A 16,778-nucleotide genomic window follows, 5' to 3' on the forward strand; every position below is an offset into this window, starting at 1 on the left:
GCCGCCGCCGCCGCCGCCGCCGCCGCCGCCAAGGCCAGGTGAGGAGGAGGTCTCTTCAGTCCTCGTCCCGATGTTCCTTATTCTGCTCACTCTGGAAAACCCCCCTCGGCGTGAACCGGCCTCACACGTTCAATCCCACTTCTCCCCCCCCCGCAGCTGCCCGTTCGGCGCCAGGGCGGACGCTCGTTACGCGGACGTCGTGGCTCTCCAGTACGACCCCGTCAGCCGCTGGCTCAGCTGCGTGTACAGCGACCACAGCCTGTACGTGTGGGACGTCCGAGAGGTGCGGCGGGCGAAGAAGGTGACCTCCGCCCTCTTCCACGCCGCCGCCGTCTGGGACCTGGAGGTAAACACGCGAGTTGCGTAACGGCTGCGGCGCCAAGCCCCGGATTCAGTGAAGAATTAACAACGATATCTTAATCAATCAGGACTGAATGATTAGGTTACTGATTGGTGGAACGTTTCAGCGCTGGGGTGCTCTGGGTCGACTGGCTCCGGAGGTTGAGATAAACATTTAAATTTGTGTTTCTTTACTGTGATGAAAGATGGAGGCGATCTGAGCTCACGTTACAGGTTGAGATTTTTTACAGCAGCATGAAAAATACAAACAGCTGAAGAATTACACATTACCTGGCTGACTCGTCTGACCCTTTTTAGTGTGATCACTATAATAGGAAGGCTTAAAGGTTTATCAAACTTAGGGGGGGAATTGAGGCGTTTTAGGAGAAAATGATTCGGTAGGACTGGAGTCTGGAGCGGCAAAGAGCGACACGACGAGTGCTTCCAAACAAGACGTCCCCTGAAGTCTTCCTAAAATGGCCACCGCGCCGGGCATTCTGGAGACTCGTAGGAGTTGAACCTGAGCGTTTGTAAGAGCCTGAGAGGTTAGATTCAGGAGGACAAAAAGGGGGCAGCCGGCCTTATGATCCCCCCCCCCTTCTACGGTCATCTCCTGGTGCACAACGGGGCAAACCGGGACGCCGACAGGAAGTCACGGATGAAAGCAGGATGGGGTATCTGGCGACGTGGAATCCATGGACGCCCCCTCGTGACCCCCCCCACCCGATGATGACCACCCAGAGGTTGAACGACAGAGTCGACTGGTTCCTGATCCACCATCCTCGGAGGAGGAGAGGAGGAAGAGAGGGACAGATCACTGGTCGGAGCACAGATGCACAGCTGGGCTAATTAGCAGTCAGGATCCGGTGTGACGAGGGAAGCCATCGGATACTACAAAATAAAACAGGAAGTGAGCGTGGCAATAGGACAGGAGCATTAAAAGCTGTCTCTGCTGCAGCCTGACTTTACGCTCTATGAAGGAATTTGTGCAAAACCATAAAACTGTTCTTCAAACGACAAATATTAACTTCCTGACCTTTGCAGGTCAGCTCACAGACACAAACCTTTTCATTTTTCTTTTTTCTTTTTTCGTCCCGCCCCAGATGTTCCCAGATGTTCCGGGAGAATCAGCCGGCGGCCTGTCGTCGGGCGCGTTCCTCACCTGTTCGGCCGACAACACCATCAGGATGTGGCGCCTGGAGGAGCCGGCCCTGGCGCGCGGTCAGCCTCCCGACGTCCCCAGCCACGTGAGTTTCTGGGTTTCCGGACCTTTTGGGTGCAGATTTTCGGCGCGATTCCTGCAGCCCCGTCGTTTTGCCCCGCAGGATCTCCTGAATGTGATCTACGTGGACGGGAACAGCGGCGCCCTGTCGGATCCAGGATGCGCGGCGAACGCGAGCGCGAGCGCGGACAAGCCCGGGGGCGATGCGCAGGCGGCGGACATCAGGACGGGCATCAGGACGGTCTGCGTCAGCCCTGACGGCAAACACCTGGCATCCGGAGATCGCAGCGGGATGCTAAGGTAACGGACGAAGCCTGGAAACAGGAAGCGACCACGACCGCCCCTCTAAAACGTGCCGTTTCTCCCCGCGCAGGGTCCACGACCTCAGCAGCATGAAGGAGATCCTGAAAGTGGAGGCCCACGACGCGGAGATCCTCTGCCTGGAATACAGCAAACCGGAAACAGGTCCGCGGGCTTCAGCGCCAGCTTCCTGAAAGCTCACGTCCGATTTTCCCGGCTCACGCTCGCCGTCTTGTTGCTGTTTTCAGGCCTGAAGCTGCTGGCCACAGCAAGCAGGGACCGCCTGATCCACGTCCTGGACGCAGACGACGACTACGGTCTGGTGCAGACGCTCGATGAGCACTCCTCATCCATAACAGCCGTGCGCTTCGCCGGTGAGCCGCTGCAGCCATCTGACGGCTAATCTGTTCCTAATCCTCTCGATTATCGCCCCTCAGAGTGCCACTTAGATCCGCTCGCAGCGACGCCCGTCGAGATAATTATTAGGAACAATACGTGCAGTCAGGTCCGCTCGTTTGAGAGCCTTTCTTCTTCTTTTTTTTTCAAACTGTAGCCACTGTGTCTGATTCTTTATTTAGTGTTGGAAACAGGAAGGTGTCTGCTCGGTCCAACTAAATAAAACAGCCTTCCCCTCCTCTCTTTAGCCCATGAAAACAAGGTGAAGATAATCAGCTGTGGCGCCGACAAGAGCATCTACTTCCGCACGGCGCACAAGGTAACACATCTGGGCCCTTACCTTTCAACCTTTTTAGTGTAATATGCTCCAAAACACACAAAAACATGAGTAATGGAAACAGATGTAGTCACATAGATATGAGATATTAGGAAGTTTAGGCTGATAACTACACAACTATATGAAATGCATTTTTCATCACCTGCCACCATGAAAGATGGGGCGATCATGTAATCACTCGTCTGTCTGTGACAGAATAACTCATGAACTTGTCGGCAGATTTTATTAAAAAACTCTCAGAAATAATCATTAGGTGTTCATTTACAACCGATCAGCTTTTGGAGTTCCTGTTTAAAATGGCCGCTACAAATAAGCAGAATAAGAGAGCAAATAAACGGCAACGCCTCAGTCGGTTTTTACAAAATATTGAGCGTCTGTCTCTGTGCTGCAGACCGACAGAGGAACCGAGTTCAAGCGTTCTCACCACACGGTGAGGAAAACCACACTCTATGACATGGCTGTGGACGCCACCTGCAAGTACGCCGCTGTCGGCTGCCAGGACCGCTGCATCAGGTGAGCGTGCGTGTGTGTGTGTGTGTGTGTGTGTGTTTCATCTAAAGCTCACAGGGTTGGCAGTTTAAAAGACGGCCTGTTTTCCTCTTGATTGCAGGATTTTCAACATCAGCAGTGGCAAACAGAAGAAGCTCTACAAAGGATCTCTGAGTGAAGATGGCAGTCTCCTCAGGGTAACACTTCTCCTTTCTGTCTCTTTCTCGCTTTAAACACACACACACACACACACACACACACACTCATAGACATAAAAACCTCTGCTCCGTTTGTTTCAAAAAGGTTCAGATCGACCCTTCAGGTCAGTTCGTGGCCACCAGCTGCTCCAATAAAAACATCAGCATCTTTGACTTCTACACCGGGGAGTGTGTCGCCACCATGTTTGGACATTCGGGTACCAGAACCAACACGTCTTTATAACTCGCAGCCCAACTGAGCAGCAAATTAATTCCACACCGCCGGGCAAACGTCATATCCAGGAACTCAGAAGATGTTTTTTTTTTTTAAATCGATTTTGCAGAAATCGTCACTGGGATGAAGTTCACCAACGACTGCAAGCATCTAATCTCTGTGTCAGGAGACAGGTGAGACGCCGTCCTGTGTGTGTGAGTGTGTGTGTGCAAAATCCACAACTGAGCTCCTCTTTTTGCTCAGTTGCTGTGTCTAAGCGCCTCGCGCTGTTAGCCACCGGCTCCTCGATCAACAGAGTGCTAATATCTGCTGCAGGCAGAGGCGAGGGGTGCTGGGCGAGCATGTAAAGTCAGGAAAACTGTAAGACCCCGAACGAAACCAAGCAGGAGCGTAATTTGTCCCTTTAATATAGACATGGAACTGCTTTATAAACTTAAACTAGCTTTAAACTAGTGGATATGTTTCTTTCTTTGAGTTGTTTACGCTTTCATTTATTTGTTAATTTTTTTTTTTTTTTTTCATTTTTTGGACATTGCATTTCTTGACACCCATAAGGGGGGGTGCCGTAGCACCCTCAGCGCCCGCAGTTCCCACAGCCTTGGCTTGCAGGTCTGCGACCCTGAAAGGAAATTAAATTTATTTTGAACGTATTTGAAAAAAAAAAAGATAAAAACTGATATGAATGAACAAAAACAAGTAGACGTGAAGTATAAGAGTGTCATGTCATCTACCGAGTCCGTCCAACTGTAATTCTAGAAAAACAAAAAAAGAATTTTATCATTTCCTCCTCGAAAAGAAGTCATGGGAAGCAAATACGTACTTATTCCCACCCCATGAAACTCTTCCTATCATATCAGATACTATTCTCTATATTTAGTGTCCGGTCCAAACATCATACCTCCCTGTAGCGTCGCCGCCTCAGTGTCATCCTTTTATTTAATATTATTTAACACATACTGCTTTATATCATTTTTAAAGGCACTCAGTGCAATGTCACAAAGATCGGTTTATTGGTTAACGTGTCCTTAAATTAAAATTTGTAAGCACAATTTCCGCCCGGCTGCCAGAGACCGCGTTTGTTTCTTTAGCCGAAGTGACTAAAAACGAGTCGGCAAAATCCACAGAGGAGCCGTTTTGATGTCTTATTTACGGCCAGATTTGTTGAGCAAAGTAAAAGTGCGTTGTTTATACTGACACATATCAGCGTTTCGGGAAAAACCTCCGGACCGTTTCATTTCTTTCAAGGTAACTTTTTCTTTACGTTGGATTTCATAGTTTGCGTTCAGCACCTTTAGACCGTTTCTGCTTCTTGTCAAATCCTCCTTCCATCAAACTCCAGTATATGAATCGGACAGGTTTGTTGCTGCTTTTTGACGTTTCGGCTGCAGTTGGACCCTTTAATGCTGCTCGGCTCTCGTTTGTTTTCATAACGCTTAAATAGCGTGGCCTTCTGCAGTCCAAGCTGCTTAAAAATTCAGAGCAATCAGATCCCATTACACACATCCTGCTAATTTCAGCATTCAATGAGGCCTCCGATAAGAGCACAGAGGAATACGGGGTTAAGTATCAATATAACTCACATGGATTTCTGTAGATGCAATAAAATATTTAATAGTGACTCATTTTAGTAGCTTCAGAGAGGAAGGAAAGCGAACTCTAATTGGAGCATCACACATAAAAACTTCATCTTTGGTCTGCTTTGGAGGAAATGTGTCTTCAGACGGTTTCCTCTGGAATAAAACCTTAAATATTTGATGCTTGCGTGCCCTTCGTCTCCCAGTTGCGTCTTCGTGTGGCGACTCGCTCCAGAGCTGACGATCGCCATGAGGGAGCGGCTGCACCAGCTCCGCTGGGACCTGGACCAGGCGCCCCGCGAGTCTCCCGCCGTCAGGTGACGCCGCACCGCCGTCCACATTCACATTCACAGCCTGGCAGCCGGCCCCTGACAAACACGGAGTCCGTGTCGGGAGCGACGGGTGGCTGTGAGGTCTGACTCTTCCTGCGTCTCTGTAGGCGGGAGGCGTACAGCGCTCCTGCTCTGCTCGGCCTGTCGTCTGACAGCGACCGGGAGCAGGAGGAGGAGGAGGAGGAGGAGGAGGAGGAAGAAGACAAGGACGAGGACAGAGTGGGGAACGACCCGGGCGACAACATAAGCAACACTTCTCCTGACAGCAGCCCCGGGGAGGAGGACACAGGTACTGTCTTTATGCTAACAGAGAGAGAGAGCGCCAACAAAGTGGTGAGGGGACGCGGTGCAAACGCTGCTCCACCGTTCCTCCACCGCTGCTCCTGGTGTTTTATTTCTGTACTGAGTGCAGCCAAACCCTGAAAACCCCTCAGAGAGAAATCCGTCCCTGGCTGTCAAAGCTTTAATTATTGTTTTTCTTGTGTTTGTTTTTTTCCTCTACCGTAAGGTTCAGATGAAGAAAAGGCCACAGAGCTGAGAAAGGTAGGACAAAAACCAAAGAACTGGTGTTTAAGACCCGTTTAAAGTCTGGCTGCTTGGAAGCTAAACGAAGACATGACGGGTGCTTTAAGACTTTTGCACTGGGCGATCTTCTGTTTTCAGCACGCCGCCGTCGCCCAGGTCAGTCCCGACACCACGAAGCGTCCCCGGAGGCGCTGGTCTCGTCGTATGGGCTCCCTGGAGGTGATGATCAAATCCATGCTGGACCTGAGACAGCTGGAGACGTCTGGACACAGGAGGACCCTCGGCTCGTCCGGCCTGCAGCAGCAGACCGCCGTAAGACGAGTTTCACACCAAACAAGAAGCTGTTTAGGCGTTTGCACGTTCTGAAGCAGAAACGCCCCGTTTCGTCTTCTCCGCAGCAGCAGGCGGACGAGCGACCCGGGAGACATCGACTCTGGACGTCCTCGGCCAAGTGCGCCAGGGAGACGGACGGAGCGGCGCCCTTCTCGGAGGAAAACGCAGACGACGAGGAAAGGCGCCCCGCCTCCTGCTCCGAGTCGCCCGTTGTCTTTGATGGAGTGTGCCTCGCCGCAGTCCCGCCCCTGTTCGCGGACGCCAGCGGCTGCACGGCGCAGCGGCGGCTCAGGACAGAGAGCCAGGACAGCCGCAGCCCGGACAGCGCCTGCTCGATAGGCTACGACAGCACCGAGTCCGGCCCGGACCGCGTCCTGGATGGTGAGGTCACGCTTCGGTGACAATGTGTTCCCATTTTATTGCTTTTTCCTCCATGTTTTCACGCCGTTTTACTCATTCATACGTCCCTCAGGAGGTTGGTGCTATGATCTTTAGTTTTTTTAACTTTTCAAAATATTTATTTGCAGATATTTTCCCCCATAGATCAGTGGTGTCTAGTCCTGGTCCTGGTCCTGGTGGTCCTGGTCCTGGAGGGCCTCCATCCTGCATGTTTTAGGTGTTTCCCTGCTGTGACTCACCTGATCTGACTTCTGCTGAGGAGCAGAGAAACATCTAAAACCTGCAGGATGGAGGACCAGGACCAGGGCCACCAGGACCAGGACCAGGACCAGGACTGGACACCACAGTTAAAAGAAACACATTGAGATGTCTTCAGTTCATTCAGAGTCGTTGTTTTCTTTGAAACCTGCTCGTGCTACTCCTAGCATCCAGTTAGCAATTTGCTCTTTTTAAATTCTACCGCACCTTTTGGTACTTTTAGGCTGCTGTTGGGGATTTTCTGACCCAAGAGAAGGTTTTTCTGTTCAACAGGGTCTGCAGAAGTTGTGTTAAGAATCACAAACAAAGCAGGAAGTATGTATAAGCTTGGGCTCAAGCCCCAGAACCAATCAGTGAAGAGGAGCTTTAAGACCCGTGGACGCCCCGTTCCTTAGTTCAGACGTCCACAAATATGAAATTTGTTTAGTTTGTTAAATCAATCAACCAGTTATTTCGCTGCTGTTAGCTTTCAGCTGCTGTTAGCTTTCAGCTGCTGTTCTGCTTCTTTTAGCTTTACCGACTCGCCGCCCTCCTCACCTCATCTCAGAAAACGCAGCTTCTCCGGGTTGGATTCACTTCTCCGAGTGACCCGAGTCCTCTGAATGTCTTTTGCTCGCGCCTCAGACCTCGTCCTGTTTTGTTTTTTTTTCACAGACGCGGACCGTCGGAGCGCAGGCAGCTCTGGCGGTGAGCGCGACAGGAAGCCGGCGGTGGCGACGAGCGTAGACGAGGCCCTGAGGACGGTGACTGATGGCCCCGAGGAGGAGGACTTCCTCCGGCGGAACTTCAAGCCCCCGGCGGAGATCTGCAGCGCGGGTAAGATCCACGCTCCTTTCACGGCTTGTTCCTCCGTTCCTGCAGACGACCTCAGATTTGAGTACAGACGTTGTTTCACGTTTCGCTTCTGTCTCCGTTTTCCGTCCTTGCCTCCTCCTGCAGCCGAGCAGAGCAGAGTCCCGAGGCTCAGCATGTCTTCCTGCTTCCTGGCCAAAGGACACAATAACAGGTACGTCTGAGCGCCTCCCGGCTGGAAGCATGAACCTCGCCGACGCCTCGACGAAGCCATCTGAGAACCGTCCTGTTCTGGACAAGCTGCCACTTTGATTCCACTTCCTTTTTTTAACGATAATATTAAACTAAAGGAAACTTTACTTCTGGTTTGATTTAAGACGAAGTAAGCGTTTTCGCTGCAGGTTTTGTTCTGTTTTAGCCATTTATATAACAAAACGTTCAGCTCATTCAGGAGACGGCTGCTGTGACTTTTAGTTTTTGTAACGTTTACACATCCCAAAATATTTATAGTTTCCTCATAGAAAAGCATTAATTCTCTTCGACTCCTTCAAAGTATTGTTTTCTTTTAAAATCTGCTTCGGCAGACTTGCTCTGATTTTGCTTTTTTATGCTCCTTTTAGCTTTTTTTTACTCCCTTTTGCTGCTTTAGCTTTTAGATATTCACCCATTTGCTACATTCAACTAGCCTTTAGCCTCTTTTAGCTTTTAGCTAACCCCAGGCGACACATATCGGAGCGCCACGGATTCCTTGATGTTTCTAACTATTCCAAAACTATGCAGATGTAGCAAAACCTCTGGACTGAATGACTTAAAGATGGTGTCTTAGCGCTGGTTCGCAGCGAGCACACGACCGAGCAGACCTAGCAGAGCATTAGCAAACATGGCTGCTTTTCAGCTAGTGTTTAGCTTTTAGCTGTTTGTTTTCCTGCTTCCAGCTGTCATTTTGTCACTTTTTTGCTTTTAACTAGTGTTTTTTTTTCAAGCTTTAAGCTAGCCGCCTCTTTTAGCTTTAATGACTCAGATTCGGCCTCTTTAGCTGATTTTAGCCAAGCCGTTTTTTTTTGTTTGTTTTTTGTTTTTTTTTGCACATTTTGGGCAGAAGAGGCTGTTTTTCTTTAGTTTTAGTCGAAGTTAAATGAAACGACCGAGGCCCAGAGTCACCGTTACTCTGCTGCCTTTGCCTTTCAGACACAGCCGACACAAAAGTGACAGGAAGAAAGAGAAACAAACAGTTTGTCACAGTGAGCTCAAGACTTTACCAGACAAAGTGCAAAGACACTGAACAACATCTGAGTGCGTCAGAAAGGAACTGGCTCACATTCGACCTTCATCGATCATCATCCTTATCTTCCACGTAATGCAGGTGGCGCTCACCTTTTTGCCCTGGCAGTTATTTCCGTAAATACTGGAGGGTTTTCATCTAAAGGCAGTGTACCTCGATCAAATGTGGGCAAACCGCTCCAGTGCCCGGAGACGCCGTGCCGAGTCGACTGATTTAGCCTGAGCTCTGTGAATCAGACCCTAAACTGCGCCTGCTGAACGCCGTGCGAACCCTTAGTGAGCCTGAGTCTCCTGCAGCTCAGCCCGAAGACAAACCGAGCAGCTGTTTAGCACCTCTAAAGCTCAACGATTAGCCCACTTCATCAACTCGTTAGGCGGTTTGTTTCCGTGCGCCTGCGGGAGTAAATCCCCCTAAACGAGCCACGTTCTGTCCGTTTTCTTTCTTTCTTTCTTTTTTTCTTATTTACCCGCCGCAGGAAATGAGTGGTTTTCTCACCTGCCGATCGCTCTTCTCCACGCAGAGCCCAAATGACCGCCAAGAAGGAACCGGACAGCAAGTCCACCGACCCCGTCCCGGTGTCGACGGTCCGGCCGTTACCGGGGAGCGGCGAGAGCGGGAAGGCGGAGGACAGGATCCCCGCGTCTGCCGCCAAAACCGAGAGGTAAGAGCACACGGGGCCTCTGCCTTTTTACGCGTACAGAAACCCAAGCTACGGATTTTAAGAACACATAAGGGCTGCTAATGATGAGCTGTTGCGTCTCAGCAGGGCTTCAGAGAGAGACTCTCCTCTTCATCATCGACGCGCGAGGAAGAAGACCGCGGGGCCCGTCCAGTGGAGGATGTCCAACCCTCCACACAGAGCTTCACCCGTGCTGGACGGGGCTGCTTGTTTACAGAAGTCCCGCTCTGCACAGAACCTGGCTGCAGACCGTAGGTTTTCACAGCGGATAGAAGCGTCCGGACTTCTGTTTGCTTCGATTTCGTCGGATAAATTAGTAAAACTTTCTGTCTCGTCGTTTTATTTCCAGCCTCTCGCTCCCCTGTGACCTCCACGGCCCACATCGGGTCACCCAACAGACCTCAGCAGCTCACCCTGACAAACGTCTCTCCCAGATCCTCCTTTAGCTTCTCGACCTCCTCCTCCGGGTCGCCGCGCTCCCCCCAGTCCCCCCCGCCGTGGGACAGCCCCAAGGCGAAGGCCCGCCACTCCTACATGAGCCCCACGGCGAGCTCCCTGGCCAAAAGCAGCCGGTCGTCCTCCTCGTCCCTGAGCGACGAGCCCCAGCCGGGGTCTCCGCCGCGCAGGGGGTCCCCGCCTCCCGTCAAGCTCCCCGCGCCGCCCTCCCGCATCCCGCTCCGGAGGCACCCCCTCTCCCCCCGGCGCAGCCTGGACCTGGACGTGAAGCCGAGCGTGACCTGCTGCGACTCCGCGCTGAGGGCCTCCGCCTCGGCAGCGGATGTCTGTCGGGAGGTGCCGCCTCCAGGTGAGACCGAGGAGGCGTGGCCTGAGATCACGGCCGAGCTTCAGTCATTTTATCATTATTTTCTATTATCCCGCCGTCGTCAGCATCACTCTCTCCCTCTCTACCTTTTTGATCTTGCAGCGCCGGGTTCTCCGTCCATGAAGCAGAAAAGGCGCTCTGGTTCTGAAAGGTACACGTTTTTATTCTTTCTTCTTATAGGTAGAAGCAGCTGTAAACATCTGGTCGTACAGCAGATGTGGCGTTACGGCAGCAGCTGACTTATACTCTCCTGCATTTATTTCCAGCATCAAAGAGGAAGGTCGGCTGGATAAAGAGCGCCCTCTGGTGCCTGAAGAGAACCAAACGCTGGACCCACAGCCAGGTTTGACCTCCCAGAACCTGATCAGAAGCTCCTGATCGGTCACTCAGTTTGTCACGCCGCCTGTGCGACTCCACGTGAACTTTGTTTGTCTAAACCGACCTTCCACCATTTTCATTTTCACGCCACCCTGTTTGTTTTTAAATCATCTCCTGACGGTCGGGCAGTTTGATTGTCTGCGAGCTTCCAAAACATCTCATGAACCGGAGAACCTTTCAGGACCCAGAATCACCGGGTGCACGTCTTCAGCTGGTCAGCTTTTTCGAGTCGGTCCGATTCGAGATGGCCCCCACAGTTAACCGACCGCGGCTGACAGAAGCGTGGTGGCTCTGGCTCAGACGTTGGGTCTGACGTTTGCTGTGGTAGTAGCTGAGAGTCGTGCACATCGTGGACTCCGACAGCTCACACGAGGTCTCCGTTCAGAACCTCGCTGTGTGAAGTGACGGGCAGCGTTCCCCAAACCCCGGGTTGTGGACCGGTACTGGTCTGTCGGTCATTTGGTACCGGGCCGCACAGAAAGAATAATTAACTTACAGTATTTCCGTTTTTTTATTATTTTCAGAGTCTGAACTACATTTATTTTAAAAACTGACCAGGTTCTCTCCACTATATCTGTCTCTGACTCCCTCTTGATGCGTATCAGAACGCTTATTTAGGTCACGTGATCCGTTACCGCTAAAAACAAACCCACAAGCAGCAAAATGAGTAAAAAACAAACGTCTCTGGAAGCCCTAGATGGGACCGTCTGGTTACTGAGAAACAGACTCAGGGCTCCCACTGATTCAGCGTTATGGTGAGTTGTATTCTTTGTGGTGCATCTTATTTTGAAGGGCGTGTTTTAACGTCGCCATATTGACCAGAGAACATTAGGGGGAGGAGAGGATGTTATTCATGTTGATAACACAGCTAACAAAGCTGCGAGGAGTCGTTGGATTTATCTTTATTAGGGAGCCTGAACCACGTCCTGCATCCGTTTAGTCTCAGCTCGCTCACCAACTCCTCTCCGCTCAGCCGACACTCTTGGTGGTTTTTTTTTGGTTCTTCATTTTGTTCTGCAGTTTTTCACCGTGTGTCCACTTCACTCAGTAACAGTGTGTGTTATGATGTGTGTGTGTGTGTGCGTGTGTGTGTGCGCCCACAAGCTCTGGTTTGTACCTGACAGTCCTTCTCCGCGTCTCTCGCTGCAGATCTCTCAGTCACCTTGGAAACTTGCAGACGGACCATTACTGATCTTCACAGCAGTCTGAGGAAAACCATCCTTCTGTTTACTACGGTCAGTGTGTGTGTGTGTGTGTGTGTGTGTGTAGTTGAAAGAAAAAACAAAACGACTACAGGAAATACTTTGCATGAAAAGGTTAAAGAAGTGCCAAGTCTTGAAGGAAAGGAGATGAAAGATGGATTTATTGGATTTTATTTCCATCTTTAAAAGTAAAGAACTGAAAACTCAAAGTGGCCATCTTGTTTCCTCTGGAAGCGGCGCAGCTGACAGTTTTCACCTTTTGGTTTTACAGATTTTCGCTGTTTTTCAGCTCCTGTATCACTGAAACATTTTCAGTTTTGAGCTGATTTGTGTGTATTTAGATCTATCATCTTTTATCTTTTTTAATAGATTTATTTGCTTTTTATCTTTTTTTTTCTACTCATTAAATGTTCCGCTCTCTAAAACTACGACACGTAATCAAACCACGGCCGTTAAACAGCCGAAGAGCTCCTCCTTTTTCCTTTAATGTTATGAATTCAGTTGTGACCTTAAAGAAAAACTACCTGGAAAATAAAACCCTTCTCCTGTTTTTGTCATCGCCTGTTTGAGTGAGTTGTGAAGCGGCCGCGTAGCTGATAAATGTGGACTCAGCTTCAGAGCTTTGAACCTTCGTTTCTTGGTTTGTTTGTTTGTTTTCATTTCGACCATCCTTGTTCCTTCGAAATACTCACAAAGACGTACCGAGCGGGGAAAAAAAGGGACGTAAAACTGAGACAAGAGGCTCATCTTTCAAATCCAGAACATTTACCTTTAAAGAGGAACAAGATTTAAACCTCACATAGTTTTTTTTTAAAAATACATTCAAGGTTTTAAAAGAAAAAAATCCTAATCTGAGCTGAAATCTTAAAAATTAAAAACATCTTTACTTCACGAACAATGAATATCTTACCTGCTGCAGATGACCGCAGGCCAAAGTGGATCGTTGTCGTCCTCCACGGCTCGTATGAACGCCGTTTTTTGAACCCTCGCTGCGCCGTACGTTTCATTATTGCACAGTTATTCTAGCAGAAATGACGTGGGCGCTACAGCTAGCTGCTGCTGCCACTTGCACGTAAGTGAGATGGTTCAGCCGGCTGTTCGCATCATGTCAGATGTTTATTGTTCTCAGCTCCAAACCTCCTCCTGCTGCTCCGAAGGCCGAACATCAGTGAGTTCAGTTCAGGTTTTACTCATTTTATTTGGTATAAGTTCTGAAAAAGTTCAGCTTTTTGACACGAAGGTGGAGCAAAACCTCTCTTATTACGATGGAAGCGCCGCTCTGTAATGTTTTAGTTCTGTCAGCTGATGATGATGATGATGATGAGCGTTCTGTCTGTCTTCGCCTCCCGCCAGCTGATGAAGAGCGAGCAGCCGGCCCGTGAGGACCGGCAGCAGATGAGGACCGTCCTGTCCGAGGCCCTGTTCCTGGTGAGGACGGAGCTGGACTCGCTGCCCCTCGGCTCCTCCCGGGGCGAGGGGGACAAGACCCTGGCGCTGCTGGAGCAGTACGCCGAGCTGCTGCTGAAGTCCGTGGAGAGGAGGCTCGACGCCAAGACCTGAGTAGGCGGCGGCGGCGAGGGAACGGGGCGCAGGTTTCCGAAACGACGCCTCCGCCGAGGTCTCGGTTCCGTTTGGGGAGACGAGATCTGACGCTCTTTTTTATGTCGCCTTAACGTTTCTTTAGCTGCGCTCCCATTTTACGGAAAAGATCTTACTCCTTCAGTGCCTTAAAGTGCAAACAGTTCACACAAAGAACGGGAGAAAAGGTGAAGTCTGAGGTCTGAGTGGGCACAGAGTGAAAGTTACAGAGCTTCACGAGACTTTAAATTAAATAAAATAAACCTGCGGAGATCTCTCTGCTCTCCCAATCGTATTTGAAGTTTTATTTAAAATGTTGGATCAAATAAATAAGAGTGAATTTGTCCCCGTGTTTCATGAGATTCGTTGATTAAAAACATAAATCAGCTTTATGTTTTGAAGTGGGGTTCTGTGGAAAGGTTACGAACCCCTAACATCTTACCTGCTGTAGACGGCTCTCTGAACGAGCTCAGTTTGGAGAAACCGAGTCGATTTCTGATCGGACTGCCGTCTAAAAACAGCTTCAGTCTAAAAGATTTATCGCAGTTCATGGGGAAAGACTTCATAGTTTTATTACAAAATTTAAAACAAATAAAAATAATCGGGATTCAAGAATCGCAGAGCTGGTTTACAAAGAAATAGTTATTTTCCCACTCGAGTCGTTTGAAGATGGCGGCCGCTTCGGTTTCAGTCGAGCTGAATGTTTCAAAGAGCCGTCTGCGACACGTAAGATGTTAACTGTTCAGAGCATTTCTGTAAAACCCCACTCCAAAAAGATCTAAGCTGTCACTTTAATGTAAAAAAAAAAGAAAAGGGCACCTCGTATGACTTAAAATCTTATCGCAGATCAGCTTTAGCTTGTTCCCCAGTCATGTGAAACGTGTGATCTAAGCTCTGAAGGACCAAAAAGCTTTGAATCGTCTGGCGCTCACATTCAGGCAGAGATGAGATGTTTTCGATTTGAAAAAAAGCTGTGCCTTTTTTAGTCGTTTTCATGTAATGATGTCAGTTTTGTCTGAATCCTGTTTGATTTCAGCGTCTCTAAAGGAAAAAAAAAATCAGTAATCTTTAAAAAAAAAAAAACAATAAACGGAGAAAAGACCGAACTCGAGTTCTCGCTCGTGATTTTATTGAAGAGCCTCTGCAGCCGACAGGGTGGGTCAGACCGTGTCGGCAGGTTTTAATTCTGTTAGTAGCGGTCTGAAACGTCTTCAGTCGGACAAATAAATACACGTTTCTGGTGACAAAGCAAAGCACCTTTACCTGGGCTGCGTCAAAGCTGCGTTAAAGACAGGCGGGCGGGTTTTAGTTCATGGAAGAAGGGCACACGTGCGCGTCGTTTCTCCTGCTGCGGAAGTGGCATCCCCCCCTTTAAGGAAGCGTCTCCACGTTGATGTAGGTGAGGATGACGTCGTTGAGGATGTTGATCCGGTCGATCTGGTTGAGCTCTCGGATCCGGTGCCGGAACTCGAACAGCGGGATGTTGTTGACCGCCACCCGGAAGGCCTCAGGGGTGCAGAGGACCTTCATCTGGGGGAGGAGGACAAAACCGTCAGCCTCGGTCATTCGTTGTGAACCGCCCAATCACGGAAAGGGAAAACTGGACGAAAAAAAGTCCCAAAACTGTGTCTAGATTACAGCTTTCTCTTGGGGGGAAAAAAAAAGTCCGAATTGCAAACATTTTGGAAATTTAACAGAATAATACTGTGGCACCAAATGAAAGGGTTAGTTCAGGTTTGTTAAAGGGGGGTTCCGGGGAACGGTTACGAACAAATCAGCGTCTTACCTGCTGTAGATGGAGCTCAGTTTGGAGAAATGGAGCTTAAATCGGTCCGGATCGACGAGCTGACAGCGAAAACAACGACAGTGTTCCCCCAGAGGTTCATGTGAACACAGTAGACGAGTTCTTGCTTTAAAACACCTGATTTAAATAAATGACTTGATGCTTTGGTGAGGGGGTGATTAAATACTTTGAATCAGGTGTCGGGGCAGGAAAACAGCCAAAACTTTTCAGTTCAGCTGTCGGCTCGTCGGTCCGGTCACATTTAAACTCCATTTCTCCAGACTCAGGTCGTCGAAAAACGCGCCCCTACGACAGGTAGGACGTTAACCGTTCGGGGCCTTTCCACTGAACCGGCGGTCAGGACGTGTGAGCGACATGAAACCCCCACTGACCTCCACTGGCATTCCTGCAGTAAAGCAGCTGTCTTATCTAGGAGCCGCCTGCACAAACATGAATCCGACCGTTTGCACCTTTTCCCCACGTTAGCCTGACGTTAACCATGAGAAAGTGAGCCGGCGTCAGTTATTTGCACCAAACATAAATTGTGGAATACTATTGGTTAGTGAGACGGTGACCTTTCACCTGTGCTGGAAGCTAAAATCCTTCGGGTAAATATTCCCTGAGGTATGTCTGACTCCCGTTCGCTCACCTCAAAGGGGCTCCCGAGGGCGAAGGGGAAGGGTCCCTTCAGGTCCCTCTCCTCGGGGCCCCAGCGCTCGCCCACCTTGTGGTTGCGGACCACCACCTGCTTCCCGCCTTCGCTGAAGCGGGGGTTGATGTGGAAGGCGATGTCGTTGCCTCTCAGGAAGTTTATCGTGAACCTGAAGAAGACCAAACAGGGGGAAACGTGTGAGGTCAGGGGGAAAAGAAACCGTGCAGGAGCCGTGAGGACAGGGCGCCGAGAGGAGCTCACATCTTTGCGTTGGGTTTCACGTGGCCCAGGATGGTCATCATCATCTTGTCGTACACGCCCCGGGCCAGGTTCAGGTTGTACGGCACGCTCTGAAGGGGCGAGACAGGAGGCAAGGGTTAGGCGGCGACATCAGAACGCATGCAAATGTTAGACTCTTGGGTTCTGACTCACGAGAGGTCCGGATGTGGGTGGGAGCCAGTACGTAGGTGTGATGGACGGGTGCTGTCCAGGCCACCCCGACTGGCCCGGGTTGTAAGACCAGCCGGGGTGGGCGGGCCAGCCGGGTACAGATGGATGGACGCTGGCAGCCGGCGCGACGGCAGGGACAGGAGTCGGGACCTGAGCTTGGATCGGAGCCGGGGGCGGCTGGAGAGGCTGGTACTGGGGGCCCGGCCAGCACGGCTGGCACGCC

General features: G+C 50.2%; 2 protein-coding genes across 2 annotated transcripts in view; one reads left to right on the forward strand and one right to left on the reverse strand.

Moving 5' to 3' along the window:
• LOC108231731 (mitogen-activated protein kinase-binding protein 1) overlaps positions 1-14,753 on the forward strand; it is a 21,410-nt gene extending 6,657 nt beyond the window's left edge. Inside the window, exons 9-31 of the mRNA XM_037981399.1 lie at positions 114-346; positions 1,443-1,861; positions 1,935-2,026; positions 2,110-2,235; positions 2,506-2,576; positions 2,986-3,107; positions 3,205-3,280; positions 3,387-3,498; positions 3,625-3,688; positions 5,296-5,406; positions 5,529-5,710; positions 5,930-5,964; positions 6,085-6,258; positions 6,345-6,660; positions 7,591-7,752; positions 7,876-7,942; positions 9,531-9,671; positions 9,774-9,940; positions 10,039-10,494; positions 10,615-10,663; positions 10,779-10,855; positions 12,040-12,125; positions 13,446-14,753. Coding sequence (XP_037837327.1) covers positions 114-346; positions 1,443-1,861; positions 1,935-2,026; positions 2,110-2,235; positions 2,506-2,576; positions 2,986-3,107; positions 3,205-3,280; positions 3,387-3,498; positions 3,625-3,688; positions 5,296-5,406; positions 5,529-5,710; positions 5,930-5,964; positions 6,085-6,258; positions 6,345-6,660; positions 7,591-7,752; positions 7,876-7,942; positions 9,531-9,671; positions 9,774-9,940; positions 10,039-10,494; positions 10,615-10,663; positions 10,779-10,855; positions 12,040-12,125; positions 13,446-13,652 — 3,545 coding nt within the window. The 3' untranslated portion in view covers positions 13,653-14,753. The remainder of the gene's footprint in view (positions 1-113; positions 347-1,442; positions 1,862-1,934; positions 2,027-2,109; positions 2,236-2,505; positions 2,577-2,985; positions 3,108-3,204; positions 3,281-3,386; positions 3,499-3,624; positions 3,689-5,295; positions 5,407-5,528; positions 5,711-5,929; positions 5,965-6,084; positions 6,259-6,344; positions 6,661-7,590; positions 7,753-7,875; positions 7,943-9,530; positions 9,672-9,773; positions 9,941-10,038; positions 10,495-10,614; positions 10,664-10,778; positions 10,856-12,039; positions 12,126-13,445) is intronic.
• Positions 14,754-14,777: 24 nt separating this feature from the next.
• The window catches only part of LOC108231785 (galectin-5-like), a 2,154-nt gene continuing 153 nt past the window's right edge, over positions 14,778-16,778 (reverse strand). Inside the window, exons 2-5 of the mRNA XM_017409067.1 lie at positions 16,538-16,776; positions 16,367-16,455; positions 16,103-16,274; positions 14,778-15,200 (exon numbers count right to left, since the gene is read on the reverse strand). Of these exons, the coding sequence (XP_017264556.1) occupies positions 15,042-15,200; positions 16,103-16,274; positions 16,367-16,455; positions 16,538-16,776 (659 nt within the window). The 3' untranslated portion in view covers positions 14,778-15,041. The remainder of the gene's footprint in view (positions 15,201-16,102; positions 16,275-16,366; positions 16,456-16,537; positions 16,777-16,778) is intronic.

This window comes from Kryptolebias marmoratus, linkage group LG19 (genome assembly GCF_001649575.2).
Source record: "Kryptolebias marmoratus isolate JLee-2015 linkage group LG19, ASM164957v2, whole genome shotgun sequence".
In the NCBI taxonomy this organism is placed as follows: Eukaryota; Metazoa; Chordata; class Actinopteri; order Cyprinodontiformes; family Rivulidae; genus Kryptolebias; species Kryptolebias marmoratus.